At 47.5% G+C, this 20048-nt stretch overlaps 1 protein-coding gene across 2 annotated transcripts in view; it reads left to right on the forward strand.

Moving 5' to 3' along the window:
* Positions 1 to 3876: 3876 nt before the first annotated feature.
* Positions 3877 to 20048, forward strand: part of Bco1 (beta-carotene oxygenase 1) — a 42703-nt gene continuing 26531 nt past the window's right edge. Inside the window, exons 1-5 of one of the 2 annotated variants that reach the window (XM_087593764.1) lie at positions 3877 to 3912; positions 6324 to 6458; positions 9431 to 9673; positions 11521 to 11649; positions 17754 to 17883. In XM_087593764.1, the coding sequence (XP_087449890.1) occupies positions 6410 to 6458; positions 9431 to 9673; positions 11521 to 11649; positions 17754 to 17883 (551 nt within the window). In that variant the 5' untranslated portion in view covers positions 3877 to 3912; positions 6324 to 6409. 2 annotated transcript variants of the gene reach the window in all.

Raw genomic sequence — 20048 nt, forward strand, 5'->3', positions numbered from 1 at the left:
GGTCTCCACACGTGTGTGCATGTGCAAACACAACAACACAGAAAGAACCACTATAATATGTGCACCCTGCAGCACCAGTGTTCCGTTCTGGGGATGATACTCATTTCAGCTTGGGTTCCAATGACACCAACACAGGCAAGGATCTACTGCAAGCAACCTATGTGGGAGGAGACCCAGAAACCACTTGCAGACCCTCCACAGACACCTGTTTATTGGCCATAGAATCTCTTGAATTCTTCCTTCACCCTAATATGTTTGCTTCACAGGGAGGGGCCTTGTGACCATGTTTGCTTGAGGGAAGGTGCTACCCAGACACGTGTCTGTGTCCCATTTCCATCTGATATAACCCGCAAGCCTTCTCTGTGGTGTTAAGGATCATAGTAGTCATGGTTGCTGCCATGGTGTTGCCCAAGGATCTCTTTTACAGACAAGTGATGGAGCTCTTGGCCTCCTTCTCATGTGTGACAGGACAAGAAGTCAGCATCTCTTGGGAGAACAAAAACATGACCAGCCAAAGTCAATGGGCTGTTACCTTGAGTGTGATCAGTAGTGTCAACTTGACAAGGTCTAGAATCACCTAGAAGACAAACCTCTGGGTGTGTCTTCAAGGGATCTAAATTTGGTTAATTGACATCAAGGAAGACCCACCCTAAATGTCCCAGAGTGAATACAAAGGAGGTGAGTACCAGTATCCATCCACTCTCTCTGCTTCCTGGCTGTGGATGCCGTGTGACCAGCTGCCTCATACTCCTGCCGCCATGTCCTCTCCGTCACGATGGACTGTGTTCCTTCAGACCGTGAGCCAACATGAGCCTTTCCTTAAGTTACTTCTGTCATGTGGTTTGCCACAGCAGTGAGAAAGGAAATGATACAACGTGACTCCCTCATACACACCTTGGAGCCAGGGAACACCCCAACCAGACCGAGCTACTGTCTGGGCTTGATAATGTGTCGTTAGTGTCTTCTTGCCACTGTTCACAATGTCTTACGCATAACATCTAAGACCACTTGTAATGTCACAGTGCCTGCTTGGCATGACACCATTGTGTTACTGATAATCCTTTTGCCTTGATGAACTTCTTAGCCCCTGCTGGGATCTCATGGGTTCACCTCTGAAGAAATCTCCATCTTGAGGCTTACTTCTGGTAGGGAGGGGAGTGACCTGTTCACACAGGCGTACTCCCAGCACTGGGACAGCAGGACCACCTGGCTTGAACACCTTGTAATTCTCACCATGAACTCAATGCTCCATTTAAACTAATTAATTCTCTACCCTGACTCCCCCATAGCTTGTGCCACCAATCCCACCAATCCCCTGGCAGACTGGTCTTAGAAAGCACGCTTCCCAGCTGGGCAATGCTTGGGGCACCTTCCCGTGTTCGTTAATTCAACATTTGGAAGTCACTGAGGAGAAGCTGGCACTAACAGAGCCTTCAGTGTTTTGCTTGCACTTGTGTGTGTGCCACATGGGAACCACATGACAAAAGAGGGCATCAGATTTCCTCAAACTGAGTTACAGGCAGTAGTGAGCCAGCCTGTGGGTGCTGGGAACAGAATGTATTCTGAACTGCTGAGCCATCTCTCCAGACTTTTAGTGTGTGTGTGTGTGTGTGTGTGTGTGTGTGTGTGTGTGTGTGTGCAAGTGTTTGCCATAGTGCATGAGTGAATGTCAGAAAACAACTTATAGGAATTGTCTCTCTCCAGCCTTTTATTTAGTCTGTGTGTATACATGTGTGTGCACATGTATGTATACATGTGTGTACATGTATGTGTACAGAGGTATGTCAGTGTACATGTTATAGCATATGAGTGGATGTCAGAAGACAACATACATATAGGAGTTGTTTCTCTCCAACGCTTCACTTAGTCTGTACATGTTTATGTACATATGCCTACACATATGTGTATATGTGTAATTTGTTTATATGTGTGCATGTTATAGCACATGAGTAGATGTCAGAAGATGATGTACAGTTATTTCTCTCCAACCTTCCCTTTAGTCTTTATGTGTTAATGTATGTGTACATGTGTGTATACATGTATGTGTAATTTGTGTGTACATGTACATGTTATAGCACATGAGTGGGTGTCAGAAGACAATATACAGGAGTTGTTTCTCTCCAACCTTTCATTTAGTCTCTGTGTGTTCATGTATATGTAATTTGTGTGTACGTGTACATGTTACAGCACATGAGTGGATGTCAGAGGACAACATACAGGAGTTTCTCTCTCCTAACTGTCGATCAAGCTCAGGCCATCAGGCTTGGTGGCTGAACCATCTCACCAGCCCTCTTGTGATTAAGACCCAAGTGCTTGCTGCCAGATCTCACAGGATAACCTGAACTTTGAAAGACTGATCACACAGAATGAGGCAGGGTTTGGGTGTGGTGAGGATTGCTTGCAATCCCAGTCAGGGATACAGAGACTGGCAGATCTCTGGCTCCTGCTGACCAGGTAGCCTTGCAAAATCAGCAAGTTTCAGGCCGGAGATAGACATGTTTCAAAAAAACCAAATTGTTCTTCACCTGAGAAATTACACCCAAGGTTGTCCTCTGGCCTTTACCCATATACATACATACATAAATACATAAATACATACATACATACATACATACATACATACATACATACATACATACATACATACACAGTTCTCCCCCCCTTCCAGAATGTGACGAAGGTGGAGGTGGGCAGTTGGGGCAGAACTGATAGGAGGGGTCACAATCTCACAGAACCAAAGCCTTGCTCATCAGTGTTCCAGCACCCAGAAAAATTACAGCCACCCCAGTCACCCTCCACAAAGGTGGAGGCCACACACGATCCCTCCCCAGCCTTTGGACGTGCTGTTTCCTCAACAAAGGTCATGTCTCTTCAACGCTTGCCGGCTCGTGTGCCCATTTGCTTTCCCCAGGAAAACATTAACACTGGCCTGTTCCCGCCAGTCTCACGAGAGCTGACTGATTTCTTTCCTGTCCTCAGAGCAGCGTGACTTCCTTCCATCTTCGCATGGTTTGAAGGTATTATCAAGCTTCCAAAGAGGGCAGGAGGAAGCCCAGGGGCAGCTAAAAGCACACTAAAAGCAAGCATCAATCTACCATCGCCTTTTCCCAGTTTTACCCTGCCTTTGCTCCCTCGGTGTTGTGGGTTGAATCGTGTCCTTCAGGGAAGATCTGCGGCACCTTGGAGTGTGACATCATCTGGGACCAGATTTGTAATGCGATCAGGTTGAGGTGAAGCTGCACAACGGTAGAATGACCAGTATCACAACCAGGGCCCTAACAGCAAAACTTGGTCATAGCTACACACAGGGAAGAATGGAAGGATGTTCATTGAGGAAATAGCATGTCCAGACTCATAGAAATGGAGGTAGAGGTAAGAGCCTTATATTGTATGCAGAAGAATATCAAGGTCGCATGCAGGTGTCAGAAGCTAGGAGAAGCAGAAAGAACAATCCTTCAAACCCTCTGAAAACCAATGGCCCCGTTGACACTTGGATATCCAACTTGTGACCTCCAGCATGGAGGGTCGATTCCTGGTTTTCAGCTGGCATTTGTGGTACTCTGTAAAGGACTCTCAAAGACTCTAGTGCAGTGGCCACAGAATGACCAGCTACGGACACGTGTGTACCAGTGTCTACTGAACACCCACTATGTGCCATGCATGCTGTTCTCCTTCCATGAGGACAGCTGCTGCCTCAGTGGGGACTTTGCCTTTCACCTTTAAACCTAAAAACCAAGATGTGGACCTTATCTGCCCAGCTTATCACCCTGGCTAATTAGCAGCACGGTCTAGAACTTAACTTAATTGGAAAACTGCAAAGTAATTTAGATATGATTACACTATCTCCCACAGGGAGGGTGGTATTCGCTCGCAGTGGGCAAGGACTTCTCGCAAGAGATACAAGGTTGCAAAGTAAGACTGCGGGGTTGTTTTATAATACAACTTGTGTGGCCTGCTGAGTTCAGCTTTTACTTCGTGTGTGTGTGTGTGTGTGTGTGTGTGTGTGTGTGTGTGTGTGTGTGTGAGAGAGAGAGAGAGAGAGAGACAGAGACAGAGACAGAGAGAGAGACAGAGAGAGGGAGGGAGGGAGGGAGAGAGAGAGAGAGAGAGAGAGAGAGAGAGAGAGAGAGAGAGAACCATCTTCAGGATTGATCTGCTGGCAAAAAGATGATCATAGCTGAGGCTATCTACATCTATTTTGGAAGGAGGAGGCCGGGAGGATCGTGATACCCTCACCTGTGTATCCAGCCACCCCTCCCAACAAGCTTTATGCAGTTTTGCCCTAGCTGCGTGAGGCCTCAAGATCTCTGAGAGGAGCAAAAGGATGTGGGTAGGGGTTAGAGTTGGAATAGGGTTGGGGGAGGGGACTCTATCATCCATGCTGAGGGCAGCAGGTCTTCCAGGATGGCCGCTTTAAGGTCACCCACCCTCCTTCCTGTAACTGTAATTTCCTGCCCTAAAAGTCAGCCCTGATAAACTCATTGGTTGCCCGGGGGAACTTGGCTGGAATGGCTCCTGGGTTTGCTATTGTGGATGTCTCTCCTGTCTTTTGCCGCTATGAACAGACACCACGACCAAGGCAACTCTTAGAAGGACAGCATTTAACTGGGACTGGCTTACAGGTTCAGAGGTTCAGTCCATTATCATCAAGGCAGGAACATGGCAGCATCCAGGCAGGCATGGTGCAGGAGGAGCTGAGAGTTCTACATCTTCATCTGAAGGCAGACAGGAGAAGACTAGTTTCCAGGCAGCTAGGAGGAGGGGTCCCCAAGCCCACCCTACAGCGACACAATTTCTCCCACAAGGCCACATCTCCTAGTAGTGCTGCTCCCTGGGCCAAGCATATTCAAACCACCACATTCCCCATGGGAGGAATTTTAGCAATAAGTATGTGCTCATGTATGAGTGAGTGTATGCAGGTGCAGGCCAGATGCCAATCTTAGGTGATAATTCCACTTCATTTTCGAGACAGGGTCTCACTGGTCTGGAGCTCACCTAGTTGGTTCGTCTGGGTTGCCAATGAGCCCCAGGGATCCTCCTGTCTCTGCCCACCAGATATCCTGAAACTCACTCTGTAGACCAGGGTGGCCTTGAACTTACAGAAATCTGCCTGCCTCTGCCTCCCAGGTGCCATATGGTTAAAGGTGTTCGCCACCACGCCTGGCTTCCCACACAGCTTTGAAATGTTCGGGGAGTTGAGTTGGGTCCTCAGGCTGGCACGGCCAGCAATTGGCTGTGAGCCATCAACCCAGCTCTCCTTGTTTACCTGTTAACCTCATGAATCCATCCTGTGGGATAGGTTGTCCCATAAAATGGGAGACACACACTCCCCTTCCCACATTACTGAGGTGCTCCCATGTTCAAACTTTCCACCCCATCACAGAGTATGATTCCCTACCCCAGGTACACAAATTGGTGAGGCCTCGGTGACTTCCTCAACCACTCACGGGGCGCAGTACTGGCTATGAGGGGTGAGATGTGGTGTATGCTGAGTACAGACACTAAGTCACTGAGACACTAGGTCACTGAGCATGAATCCCCCTCCATTAGCCCCAGCTCTCACGTTCTTCTTCCCTCCCAAGGGGCAGGGGTTGGTAGAGGCTGATGGCTAACCCTCTGAGTACCTGATACCACCAGGGCGAGCTGGGGCCTTTTTTTTTTTTTTGAGATGTAGCCGAGACTCATCCATGCTCCTAAAATCATGGATTCGCCAAGCTAGAATCATATGGTCCTATCTGGGTTGGATAGATATCTGTTCATGACTCTCAGGAAACTTTTTTATAGTGTGTGTGTGTGTGTGTGTGTTTGTGTGTGTGTGTGTGTTTGTGTGTGTGTATGTGTGTATGTGTGTGTATGTGTGGTCTGTGTGTGTTTGTGTGTGTATGTGTATGTGTATGTGTGTATTTGTGGTCTGTGTGTGTGTTTGTGTGTGTGTATGTGTGTGTATGTGTGCATTTGTATGTGTGTGTGTTCTGTGTGTGTTTGTGTGTATGTGTATATGTGTATGTGTGTGTATGTGGGTCTGTGTATGTATGTGTGTGTATGTGTGTGTGTATTTGTGGTGTGTGTGTGTGGTCTGTGTGTGTGGTGTGTGTGGTCTGTGTGTATGGTGTGTGGAGATGGGGTGTGGTGTGTATATGTGTATATGTGTGTGTGTATGTGTGGTCTATGTATGTGTGTATGTGTATTTGTGGTGTGTGTGTGTGTGTGTGTGTGTGTGTGGTCTGTGTGTATGGTGTGTGTAGAGATGGGGTGTGGTGTGTGTGTGTGTGCACACACAGTGATCAGAGGACAACTTTTGAGGGTCAGTTCTCTCCTTCCAGCATCTGAGTCCCAGGGATTGAACTCAGGCCTGGAGGCTACGGCATTTACACCACTGAGCCCTCTTGATGGTCTACGTAGCTCAGGAATGAGTGACCACATTACACCAAGCAACCTCTGGAAGGTCCTGGCACCAGGTGCTTTTGCACAAGGCCAACCTCTTAGTCTTCTCATTTCCTCTCAGCATCTCCAGCCTCCATGCCTTAAGACCTGATGACAATTCTCCTCTCCCCTCCCTTCCTTTCCTGAGGGTCATTCTCTCCTTCAGGCACCAGCCCGACAGGACGCAACGCTTAACCCTCTCATGGTCAGAGCCCTCTGTGTGGGGGCCAGGCTGGGAGACCTGTGATAGCCCAGATCTTCCACTGTCCCTCATCATCTCCGGTGGGCTTCACATAGTCATCCTCTAGGTCTTGGCTCAGTGGCTAGTCCTTGGGGAAGCCCGCTGTCTTGGCTCCTGCCCTCCCACACGTGTCATTTGCCTGCAGTGTAGAACCTGAAGTGTGGAACGCTCCTGCTGGACAGGGGTGGCTCATACTCACGGAGCTGATGGATGAACGACTGAATGTGTGGACTAATGCATGCTTTTGCCATCTCAGTATTTTGACTTTTCTGATCTGACCTTGTGTTGGCTACTCTTACGTCATACAAACTAGGGTCATTTGAAAGGAGGGACCCTCAATGGAGAAAATGCCCCCATAAGATGCAGCTTAATTTTCCTTATTAGTGATTGATGGGGGAGGGTCCATCCCATCGTAGGGGCTGCCAATCCTGGCTGGTGGTCCTGGGTTCTATAGGAAAGCAGATTGAACAAGCTATGGGGAGCAAGCCAGTAAGCAGCACCCTCCACGGCCTCTGTATCAGCTCCTGCCTCCAGGTTCCTGCCCTGCTTGAGTTCCTGTCCTGACTTCCTTTGGTGATGAACATGGAATAAATCATTATCAAAAAATAACTCCACCCCAAAACCCTAGCTAAGACGTACCACCTACAATATTTGTTAGTCACAATTGCCTCTGCCCCCTTAGGTTATGTGTGACATTATTTACTCTCCTGCTAGCTCAGCATCATCAACAGAACTTTCTGGAGAAAAAAAAGTAGTGCAATTTGTTTTCCCTCTGAGCCCTTAGTGTATCCCAGATACATGTACAAGGACGTAGCTTTCACAAATTGGGATAAATAATTCTGGCCCAGATACACGTGTGTGGACATGACAGCAGCGTAAAGTAACAGGCAGGCTGTCATGGGACCTCCTGGAAATATGGAACAGAGAAAAAGAGTCCTTCTTAGAAGAGAGGAAAAAGATAATAGGTCTTAGGATTCTGATATCCTTCATAACTATGGGGAAAGAGACTCAGAGTGATGTGGCCCAGGCCCACAGGAACTGCAGCCCCGTGTCAGTCAAACTCACGTCTCTTCCCCATCATGGTCTCCTCAGCTCCAGCTGTGCACTGTAGAGACGTTCCTAAAACACTGGCCTCGGGTTCCACTGAGATTCTGAGTCAGTGGATCTGGAGCCCAGCCCAGGAACAGCACTTTGCAAACTCTCACCAGGTGATGACAAGATGCAGCCAGGGGAGGAAGCACAGTCTGTTCCAGAATGTTCTGAACCCCCGAATGACTCTCTGCTCAGCTCTTACCCTCCTCCACAGCTAGGCTATGGGAAGGCAAGCACCATGGCTCTCTCCCTCTCTCCCTCTCTCCCGCTCTCCCCAAACTCTCTGTGTGTGTGTGTGTGTGTGTGTGTGTGTGTGTGTGTGTGTTGCACATACATGAGCCAATGTGTGCCTGCTTCCACCTCCTAGTGTTGGGATTATACACAGGCAGCACCAGGCCTGGCTTGGCTTGGCTTGGCTTTCTTCCTTCCTTCCTTCCTTTCTCCCTCCCTCCCTCCCTTCCTTCTTCCCTCCCTCCCTCCCTTCCTCCCTCCCTCCCTCCCTCCCTCCCTTCTTTCCTTCCTTCCTTCCTTCCTTTCTTTCTTTCTTTTTCTCTTATAACCCTAGTCCTGAGGATTGAACTCAGGGCCTCTTGCAAGTTAAATACTTTACTGACTGATCCCTGTCCCCAACCCCAAAGCATCTTTTCATTTTATAACTTATTTAATTACGAAAGATAGAGAACTCTCGTACATATTCACGAGGCGTCCTTGTGCTGTTTTGATTCCTGTATGTGTTGTGGAGTGTGGAAGCCGGCTTGTGCGAGCCTTTTGCTGCTCTCCTGGCTGAGGGCATCCCTAACAGCAGCAGCAATCAAGAGTCTCCCTACTCCCACTCAGTGCCCTCGGAAACACAATGTGGATTTTGGGCAATGGCGTCGCATCGAGATATGTGATATGTGAACATTGGGAAACCCTAGACCCAAAGACAGCCATGGCTCGCTCCACTGAAGGGTCTCGCTGGACTGGCTATCCGGAATACCTCAAGGAACCTCCTAGCTCTGCCTCCCAGCTCTGGGTGCTCCTGACAGAACTCAAAGCCTCACGTGTGCACAGGCCCTGACACGTTATTCTTCGGTTCCTGATAAAGCCAGTCTTTGCTTTTTTTTTTTTTTTTCTTTTCTATTTTTCGGAGCTGGGGACCGAACCCAGGTCCTTGCGCTTGCTAGGCAAGCGCTCTACCACTGAGCTAAATCCCCAACCCCCAGTCTTTGTTTTTTAAATGAGCACCTGACACATTTTTGTGCCCACCTTCCAGAAAGAAAACCAATCAAAAAAAATCAATACAATTTTTAAGAGGGGGAAGGAACCAGGCCCCGGGTTAAAGCCAAAGCCTTCTTTGTGTTTGCAGAAGACAGAGATGTCACCAACCCACACCTCGCAATAGCTAGGTCAGGGCCTTTGATGGTCCCCTCACTTAAAGAGCCTTTTCTGGTCTCTCTGGTCTAACCATAAACACATCCAGTTCTCAGGATGGGCTAGCTCAGGCAAGCTCAGCAGAACGCACCAAATCGTCTCCTCCAACTTAGAGCAGAGCCTTCCCTGGCTAAGTTAAAAGTGAAAACTGAGAGAAAGAGTTGGAAACACACTAATGGGATTAAAGATTAGCAGTAACCCATGGCTTGGGAACTGACCTTTAACCCAACACACACACACACTGTATAAATTATTCAGCAGCTTCCGGCAGCAGACCGAAACCCCAGCCAGCAAAGGGGAGGAAAGCAGAGGAGGAGACCGAGTGTACAGGGACAGATGGAGGCATCAAGGAGCAGAGGGCAGGAAGACAGGACGCTTTGAGCACACGGGGCTTTGTGTCTATTCCACTGACAACCTCCTCACTGCCACCCACCGGTTCCATGGAGATAATATTTGGCCGGAATAAGAAAGAACAGCTGGAGCCATTACGGGCCACAGTGACAGGTGAGACTTCTGTATTTAGATGGGCATCTTTTTCTTTTCCTGTGTTAGAAGTTGTTTGTGGAAGCCTTGACCCCATATATGGGAACAAGATGAGGCAGGATCCAGAAACAGTTTCTGTAAACAAATGGGGTATGTTTGCACACAGTAACTCAGTGTCGAAGGGGAGAGCAATTACTTCCCACTGTCTCCAGAAGAGTGTTGGGAACGCTCTGATAGAGAGCCACGTTGCAAGTGGGGAGACCAGAGGACAACTTGCAGGAGTTGGTTCTTTCCACCATGTCCATCCCAGGGATTGAACCCAGGTTGTCAGGCTTGGCTGTAAACGTCTTTACCTGCTATGCCATCTCACTGGCCCTTAGGTGGGGTTTTCCAAGGAATTGCCTTAGAAGTTGTTGGGAACCTTTTCAGCTTTTGTGTATATTTTCTACGATTCAATCTGCAACTCTGTGTGTGTGTGTGCATATACATTAAATTGCATACATTTAGGTGACTATTAAAATATGAAAGAAAAATTTGCGGTATCATTCTTTGAGTATATTTCCCTTTTTTAAAGGCTTTTGTTATATTTAATCATGTGTGTGTGTGTGTGTGTGTGTGTGTGTGTGTGTGTGTGTGTGTGTACATCTATGTGTGGGTGTGTGCACGTGAGCACAGGCACTTATGAGCTGGCGTGGGCACTGGGAACCAAACCCAGGTCCTCTGGAACTGGAAATGCAGTGTGTGCTCTTAGGCACTGCGCCATCTTTCCAAACCCTCTCTTAAGTTTCCATGAGATGGATGTGTTGGTCAGGGTCACTGTTATTGTGATGAAGCACCATGACCAAAGCAACTGGGGAAGAGAGGCCTTATTTGACTTCCACTTCCGCATCTCCATTCATCATCTAAGGAAGTCAGGACAGGAGCTCAAATAGGGCAGGAACCTGGAGGCAGGAGCCGATGCTGAGGCCCTGGGGAGCACTGCTTAACAGATTGCTCCCCGTGGCTTGGTCTTCATAGACAGTGGAAGGAGAGCGCTCCTGAAAGTTGTCCTCTCAATTCACACACACCCAAAGTCAGGCTCCTGTGCCAGCCTCAAGTCAGCACTCACCTTGTTTCTTGAAACCAGACCTCTGGGGTTGGGGATTTAGCTCAGTGGTAGAGCGCTTGCCTAGCAAATGCAAGGCCCTGGGTTCGGTCTCCAGCTCCGAGAAAAAAAAAAAAAAGAAGAAAAAAAGAAAAAAGAAAAGAAACCAGACCTCTGACCAACCTGGAACTTACCAGTTTGTCTAGACTGACTACCAAGTCCCAGGAATCCTCCTGTCTCTGCCTCCCCAGCACTGGGATAACAAGCCCAAGTTATCTATTGTGCCTGACTTTTTTCTCACATGGGTTTGGAAGATGAGCTCACAAGCTCAGAACCTCCTGCTTGTGTGGTAAGCACTTTATCCACCGAGCCATCTCCTCAGCTGTCCCTCAAGACTCAGGCTGTTACCTCCAGAAAGCCACTGCTTCCCAGCCCTTAGCCAGGTGAGGCCCTTCTGCTCTGCACAGCACTGGGCTGCGACACTGCCTCTGGCGCACTGTATTTGGAGCATCTATTCTTCTATATCTTAATGGACAGTGAGCGACTTCAGAGTACGGACGGTGTCTGTTCTCCTTGGTCCTCTTCAGTGCTAGCAAACTGTCTGCCCCGTTGTACCATTTCTAGAAGGGACCGTGGAGTACATGGACAGATAATGGGTTTACACTCTGTGTACTCAGTTCCTTTCCAGGACCCCCCCCCTCATCCCACCCCACCTTTTTTTCAAGTTTTTTTTTTTTCAGTTTGGTCATGGGATCTGGAAACTAAACGGTTTATCTTTGAACAGGCAGCATTCCAGCATGGCTGCAGGGGACCCTGCTCCGAAACGGGCCTGGGATGCACACAGTGGGAGACAGCAAGTACAACCATTGGTTTGATGGCCTGGCCCTTCTCCACAGTTTCTCCATCAGAGATGGTAAGAGCCTGGCATGAGTTTGCTGTTGTCATGGTAACCGATGCAAGGTTGACTCTGTGGCCCGAAGCAATAGGAGTTTGTTCTCTTTCCATCCTGGAGGGTCAGAAGCCTGAAATGGATCTCACTGGGGCGATGCCCAAAGTATTGGCGGGGTTGCTTTCCTTCTGGAAGCTCTAGGGAGAACCCAGTGCCTTGCCTTCGCACGATTTCAGAAGGTGGCTGTACCCTTGGCTCGTGGCCACCTTCCTGTCTCAAACCAAGACTTACAGTCTTACAAGGACTCTATAACGCCACCGTGACCAGTCACACAACCCCACAGCTTTAGATGAGTAAGACTTACAAAGTCCCTTCCTTCACACGGGTACCGCAGGGTTCAAATGCAGGTTGATCCTGGAGAAAGCATCGTCCCACAGCTCACTGCCAATGAAAAAGGTGCCCAGGGTTCTTTATCATCTCATCTTATGATAGAATCCCATGGGATGAGCAACACCGGGAAAGGGGGCAAGATGGGAGCTCAGACATGACTTCAATCAAAACGAGGAGAGGCTAGAGTGAGAAGAAGTAACCTGGGCACACCACTTACCCTAACCATCATGGCTGTGCGTCTCTCCCATTGGTAACCTCGTCGTCTAAGGGTCCTCAGGTTGCCAGCCAGGCTTCTCATCTCCTCTGGGACACACCCCCCCATTGACTCCCTACCGTGTAACAATGGAGGTAGAAACAGAGTATCAAGCTCTCCTGCCTAGTTCCGAAGAGACTCGCAGGAAAATTGGGGTCGAGGGATAGAGAAGAAAATGGGGGAGTGTTCATTTTGTTTTGAGTACTTTATGGGGGTCTTTCATTCTTTAGATTTTTGTTTTATTTAGTTTAATAAATCTCGTGCAGGTGTGTGTCATGTTGAACCTATCTCCCATGTTATTCTACGCTCTTCTTCTCACTCCTCTCTTTTGTCTCCTAGAGAGTTTCACTTCTGCTTTTATTACATATATGTGTGTGTACATGTATGTATGTAAATGTATTATGTGTACATACACGTATGTGTATGTATATGATTTTATGCAACTATGTGTTCTCTCTATATGTGTGCGTACATATATATGTGTGTACATGTATATGGTTTTGTGACTCTACGTAAGATCCAGGAATCACAAATGAGAGGAAACATATGAAATTTATCTTCCCAAGGCTGATTTAATTCACTTAATACAACAGCCCCTGCCTCCATCCATCTTTCTGCAGATGACATAACTTCATTCTTTACAGCTGAAAGAAAACTGAATTGTATGCACACATCATATTTTTTTACCCATTCCCTCAATGGACACCTAGGTGGGTTCCAGGTCAGCTATTATGTTAGAGCTGCAGTAATCATAGATGTGCTGGTGTCTCCAGGGTGTGTAAGTATCCAGGAGTTGGGTCATGTGGTAGAATAGTTTTAGTTTAGTTTTATGGGTTCTTTCTTTTTAAAGATTTATTTTTGATGATGTGTACCTCCTTACATCCATGTATGGGTATGTGCATGTGAGTGCAGTACCCTAGGAGTCCAGAAGAGGGCGCGAGAGTTACAGTTGATTAGAAGCCACCCAACGTGGGTGTTAGGCACTGAACTCAGGTACCCTGTAAGAGCACTGAGCATTCTAAAATGTGGATCTAACTCTCCAGCCCTCATTTTTACCTTTTGAGGAACCTCAAACTGACTTCGAGTGGTCAGACTGGTTTTCATTCCCACAGGAGTGGATCCTGACCAGCCCTTAGGTTTCATGACTGCTGTTTTCTCTGAGGTTAGTTGAACTCTTAATGTAGCTTTGATTTCATTCTTCTGATGGCTCGTGAGGTGAGGCATCTTTTTGTTTACTGGTATTTCGTAATGGTTGTCATGCTTTGAGACTGTTCGTTTTACTAGCACACTTAGCTTTTAAGAAATTGAGGGCCAGGGTGGTGTGGTAGTGCACTTAGAAGGCAGAAATGTAGTGAGAATTTTGGTTTCTTTAAAAACACAGAAATATTACGGGACTATGCTTTTGTTTTAATCCCAGGCGTTGGGCTATAGGGCTGCTTCACAGCAGGTGACTATGATTTGCCTGGTGATATAGCAGGGGCGTGGTTTTACCAGCTGCTGAGAGTTCTGCAATTGTGTGGAGTTTGGAATTCTGGGGACTCTTCAAAGGATTATAAATGCTAGAGTCCTGGCTGTTTGGTTGGTGGTTGGATGCTATGGGTTACAGTTTGTCAAGTCATCATGCACAAAGAGACAAAGAGAAGAAATTATATATCCCGACGTTGATTAACTTGCCCCAAAGAACTCAATGACTCTAATCAGCAGAAAGGAGTCTAACTATTATCGTCACCCCATTTACCTTCTATCCTTTTTTCTCTCCTACCTGGTGTTACAGTGTTAAAGAGTAGAAGAAGGGCTGCAGAGATGGCTCAGTGGTTCAGAGCACTGATTGCTCTTCCAGAGGTTCTGAGTTCAAGTCCCAGCAACCACATGGTGGCTCACAACCATCTGTAATATACATTAGATAAATAAAAATTAAAAAAAAAATCACTGATCTATGTTTCTGGACCCTGAAAAAAAATCAATTAAAAAAAAAAGAGTAGAAGAAGAAGAAGGTAAAAGAAAGTACCTACAAAGTAGCCAAAAATTCAGCTACACAGAAGCAGCTGGGTCTTTGTGAGTTCAAGCCCAGTCTAGCTACAAAGTGAGTTCTTGGACAGCCAGGGCTACATAACGACACTTTGTCTAAAAACAAAAACAAAACCTAGCAAAGACTGGATAAAGAGAAGCAGCAGAGAGGAGGGAAGCTGGAGAAGGATTTCTTTGTCTAAATCTGAAAGGAGGTCAGAATAGAGAGCTTGGCTTAAAGCAGGGGCAGTGGGTGATGTCAGGTCTCTCTCAGCAAAGAGACCATTTCTAGGACTCAAAGTCATCTCACCAGTGTGCACATGCAAGAGTGTGTGTGGTACTCATATGGGGGGATGGAGTGTGTGCATGTGTGAGCAGTGTGTGTTGGGGGTATGTGTGTGTGTACATATGTGTGGTACATGTTGAGGGCAGTAGGGATGCACATGTGTGTGTCATGTGTGTGGTGGGGTTGGGGTGGATACTGTATGTGTGGTATGTTTCAGGGTATATGGGTATACATAGCATGTGTAGTGTGTATTGGAGGGTGTGTGGTGTATGTCTAAGTATGTGGGTGTATGTGTGTATGTGTGTAAGTGCATGTTGGGGAATGTGGATGTAGATGTATGCATGTGGTGCATGCTGGGATATGTGGGCATACACAAGTATGTGTGGTATGTGTCAGAGTAGATGGGGACACACATGTATGTTTGGCTTTTCTTTTAATGTATATGTGTGGGTACACACCCACATTCCTGCCTTAATCACAAAGCTTTCAGAATTGACCCAGTTCTTGAAGATAACAAGCAGGAGATTTCTGTTTACTATGTCCCTTCATATGGGGTATAGGACTTGTGACAGCAGGGCAGGCAGTGGCTTGGTGACTTTAATGCTCCAGCACTAGCTTTGAACATTTTCAGGGCTACTTTCTCTCAGGGCCTACAGTGTTCTGGGATCTTACAGCTCCATGTTTATAGGAAGTGGGTAGTCTGGCCTGAGAGTTTACATCTCACGTGAAAAGAATTCACCTTTTATGCCAAGCATCCTGGGGTGCAAAACCTTAGCCAGTGCCATGTGGATAGTGGCATCTCGAAGGCATGACCAAAGAAGGGCAGGCCAAAAGTGGGCCTTTGTTCAGTGCAGCGCTTGGCTGGGGACCAACATCGGGTTCATCCCGCAGGCAAGTTTCCAGCCTTAAAATATCAAGAGTTCTCCTCGACCATTTAGAATTTTAGCAGCCAACATCCATGTATAAGAAACTTTTATTTGCCTGTATAGTAAGTCTGCTAGGTCAAGTCCTGGAAGCTTCCAGCCTCTGTACAATCCAATCTAGGCCTAGAATGTTTTCAGCCTCTGAGACTTGCTGCTAAATAGGCTGACCCTTTCTAACTCTTTCTGAGCTCTCGATGGCTGGTTCAACTCTATTCCGCTCAAACTCCTCTCCAAGCTGACTGATTCAATCTAGCTTCTCTCAGCTTCTCCTGAATTGCTCAGCTTGGCCTCATACTAACCTTGGCAATCTGTTCTAATCTTCTGGCTCCTTCTCATTCTCTGGTTCATTCTGTCTTCACCTATGTCTAGCTTGTTCTCTCTCACTGCAACCTGATTCTCTATAACTAATTGTCCTGGTAAAACTGCTTCCTTGTCTCCCTCTCTGCACTGCTCTCTTAAGTAGCTTCCCTTTCCTCTTTCTTCTCATGGGAGTTGGGCATAATCTCATTCTGTCAAATCTTTCTCTGATTCACCACTTTGTCTGCCACTCGATTAGAAGTTGCTTTCAAACATGGGTGCTTCCTTCTGCAAACTAACTTGACCTTCATTGTTTGGAATTAAAGGTGTGTGCTAACAGCTGGTCCCCGCCAGTATTTACTGAAATACTGGTTATTTCAGTAAATAACGAAGTCTCAGGGTTCACAGGGTGATCTAATATCCTTCAACAAATGTTCATTGCAATGAGTTCTTGGTCTCCGTCTAGGCCTCTGGCTTCTGCGACACTGTCAATGCTCACTAGAACTACTCTCAGACATCCTATTGTTGCCCTGTGTCATGAATATTCGGCAGCTTTGAATCTGCAGGACCAGGCCCTTCATGGGGATGATGGAGGCATAGATAGGATAGATGTTGGGGTGGGTGGACTCAAAGCCCCAGATCCGGGCCTGGATGGTAGCTGAAGCTCTCCCTTACCCCACACCACTGGAGCCAGCTCTCCAGCACTGCCCTGGCTTGCTCACAGCCAGCAAGGGGCAAGACCTGCTCTCCAGCTCTCAAGCCCTTGAGGCAAGATCACCTGCAACCACAACACCAGGGCAAGCTCCACTGTGCTGTGCAGACAAGGTTCAGGGCTGGTCTCCTGAGTGCTGCAGTTGGTGAGGGACAGGGCCACCTCTCCGGCTCTCCTGCCCTCTGGGCCGACTCTCTCTCCACCTGCCGAGGGGTGGGGTGGAAGGGATATTTCATTTTATATTTTATTTCTGTGTGTGTGTGTGTGTGTGTGTGTGTGTGTGTGTGTACATACAAGTACACGCATGCACAGGGTGGGGGCAAAGAGTTCTCTCTTTCTACCATGTGGGTTCCGGGGGATCGAACTTAGGTCATTAGACTTGTGAGCAGGTGTCTTTATGCACAGAGCCATTCCCCCCAACACCCCCTTCTCATCTTACTTCATTTTTATAATCCACCATGTCTAATTGTAATCCACCATGTGCATAGGTGTGGGGCTGTCCACTGGAGCCTGGGAAATGGGATCACGCCTCTTAAGAAAACTCTCTCTCTCTCTCTCTCTCTCTCTCTCTCTCTCTCTCTCTCTCTCTTTCTCTCTCCTCGAAGCCTACAACTGCCAATACCTCTGGGAGGGCTGTGACCTCATCTCTATACATGTCGACTGTCCTGATGTCACACAGGCAAACAGTTGCTGAGTCCGTGAGTTCAGCAGTCCTACTGAGTCTACGGAAGGCACTGTTTCACTTTGTCCTCCCAGCCTCTGGCTCTTTAAATCAGGGTCATCCTCTCCTTTCTCCCTCCTCTCCAACCCCCCTCCTCCCCTCCTCCCCCACTCCCTTCCCTTTCCCCTTCCCATCTCCCTCTCCCTCCCCTTCCACCACTCTCTACCTCCCATCCCCCTCTCTTTCCCTCCCCCACCACAGTCCCTTCTTGTCTCTCTTTACTTCTTTATCTCCCTCTCCCTCCACTTCCTTTCTCTTCCCCCTCCGCCTCACCCTCTCTCTTTCCCTTTCCTGCCCTCTCTCCCTTCACACACACACACACACACACACACACACAAAACACTTCCACATTTTTTAGTGTGTGCAAATGAACTTAGACTTCAAATTCCCTTCTCACTGTAGTACACGTTTTCATGAAAGAGGCTGGTCTGGGTCAGCAAACCTTCCTCTGGACCCCAGTGAAGCCCCTAGAATGGCTGGGGCCCTATTTCCTAGGTCCCGAAAGGTACCAGGCTGACAAGTGTCTGCTTCCGTTTCAGGGGAGGTCTTCTACAGGAGCAAATACCTGCAGAGCGACACCTACAACGCCAACATCGAGGCCAATAGAATCGTGGTGTCTGAGTTCGGAACAATGGCCTACCCAGACCCCTGCAAAAACATCTTTTCCAAGTAACACCCCCCTTCTGAATTTTGACAAAGTCATACTTTTGGATATTTCTGACGGTCAAAACAGCCTACCCATTCTCCCCTATTCGTTCTCTTTGGGGCAGAAAAAACAAAAACAAAACAAAACAGCTAAGACCACATGGCTGGCCTGTGACCTCAGATGCCCCGTATGATTCTTGATCAGTGACAGCAAGGGAAGCAAAGAGCATGTGACAATTGTCAGATGTTCACCTGCCCGGCTGGTGGGAGTGTGTTTGGGCATTATCAGTCAAAATTACAAATGTGTCTTCACTTTGGTCTGGAGATACACTTGCTCATGTCTGACATGACAAATAGACAAAGTTATTCCGGGCTATGTCATTCGTCATGACGAAAATGGCCGATAACCCAAGTGTCATTGCCAGAAGTCTGGCTGAATCCGCAAGGGTAAAACTATATAAGAAAATGCCTCAGCGAGGCTGCAAGGGCCCGAGGCTGCAAGGGCCCGAGGCTGCTGCTGTGTGGCACAAAGACAATCCTAAGACATATTAAGTTAAAAGGTTGTTGTTGTTGGGGGGGGGATAATGTTGATAATGTTGTTCTAAAGCAGGGGAGGCCTGGGGAGACAGTGAGTGGGTAAGAGCACTTCTTGGTTGTTTTTGTTGATTTTTTTGATGTTTTAAAGCAAGGTAGGGTTGGTAGCTTAGGATTTCTATGGCTTACAAAAAAACAAAACCCTACCATGGTCAAAAGTAAGTTGAAGAAGAAGCTTCAACTTCCACATTGCTGTTTATCACCAAGGGAATTAGGGCAGAATTTCAGGCAGGGCAGGAACTTGGAGGCAGGAGCTGATGCAGATGTCATGCTTACTGGCTTGTTCCCCATGGTTTGCTCAGCCTGCTTTCTTATAGAATCCAGAACTATCAGCCCAGGAATGGCACCACCTATGATAAGCTGGGTCCTCTGCCACTGTTCACCAATTGAGACAATGCCTTATCCTGGGTCTCATGGAGGCATTTCCTCCACTGGGGCTCCTTCCTCTCTGAGGACTGTAGCTTGTGTCAAGTTGACACAAAAACAGTCAGTTCAGCTGGAGAGATGGCTGGTGGGTCAGAGCACTTGTTGAGAGAAAGCATGGAGTCCTGAGTTCAAGTCCTCAGAACTAAGCATTATCACAAGCATGCCTGTAGCCCAGTGCAGCAGTTTGCAGACAGCCTAGCTCCAGGTCTAACCAGAGACCTTGCCTCAAGGGAGTGTGATAGAGACCGAGAGGCAGGACAGCTGATGTCTACCTCTAGTCCATTGTCCACACGTGCACAGGTACACGGACCTGCACACAAATGTACTACACACACATGCACACACATACATGCACACATACACACACATACATACACACATACATACATGTACACACATATGCAGAATACAATATACATATGCAGAATATACAAACACACATGCACACACATACATACACACATACAACACATGCAGACACACACATACATGCACACATACACACATGCATACACATACATGCACACACACATACACACATACACACATGCATGCACATACATGCACACATACATAGACATGAAGACACACATATACACATGCATACACATACACACATATAGATACATGTATACACATACTAACACATACCACACATGCACATATGCACACACACACACACCTCTTTTCAAAGCAAGACACATAGATGCATTCTGTGATCAGGGAGGGAAAAAGCAGAAGTAAGTTTAGATGTATTTTTGCTTGCACAGGGCATAAGGAGATCCCAGAGGACAGTCAAGGCAGTGGGAAGATGAGGAACGAGAGGGTGGGGAGATTTTTCTGGAACACATCTGAAATCATCGGGGTTATATGAAGCAGATGCTAGTATTACACATTCAACAATTAAATTCTTGGCTACAGAGTCAGGCTCGCTCCCACTATCTCTCTTCAGATACACTTCAGAGAGCTATGGTAAGACTCAGGGTGGATTGCCAAAGATAGGAAAACTGCTTCTGCTCTCCCGAGGCTGACATCATCCTTCCCTGGAACAGGGCGACTTGCCCTTGCAGATGGGGCTGAGCTGGGGTGGTGTCAACAGAGAGAAGGGAGGGGACCTGAAGGACTCCAAAACCTTACCTGAAGGAGAATCCTGCAGTTACATCCTCTGT

Source organism: Rattus norvegicus, chromosome 19 (assembly GCF_021556685.1).
Source record: "Rattus norvegicus strain SHRSP/BbbUtx chromosome 19, alternate assembly SHRSP_T2T, whole genome shotgun sequence".
NCBI lineage: Eukaryota > Metazoa > Chordata > Mammalia > Rodentia > Muridae > Rattus > Rattus norvegicus.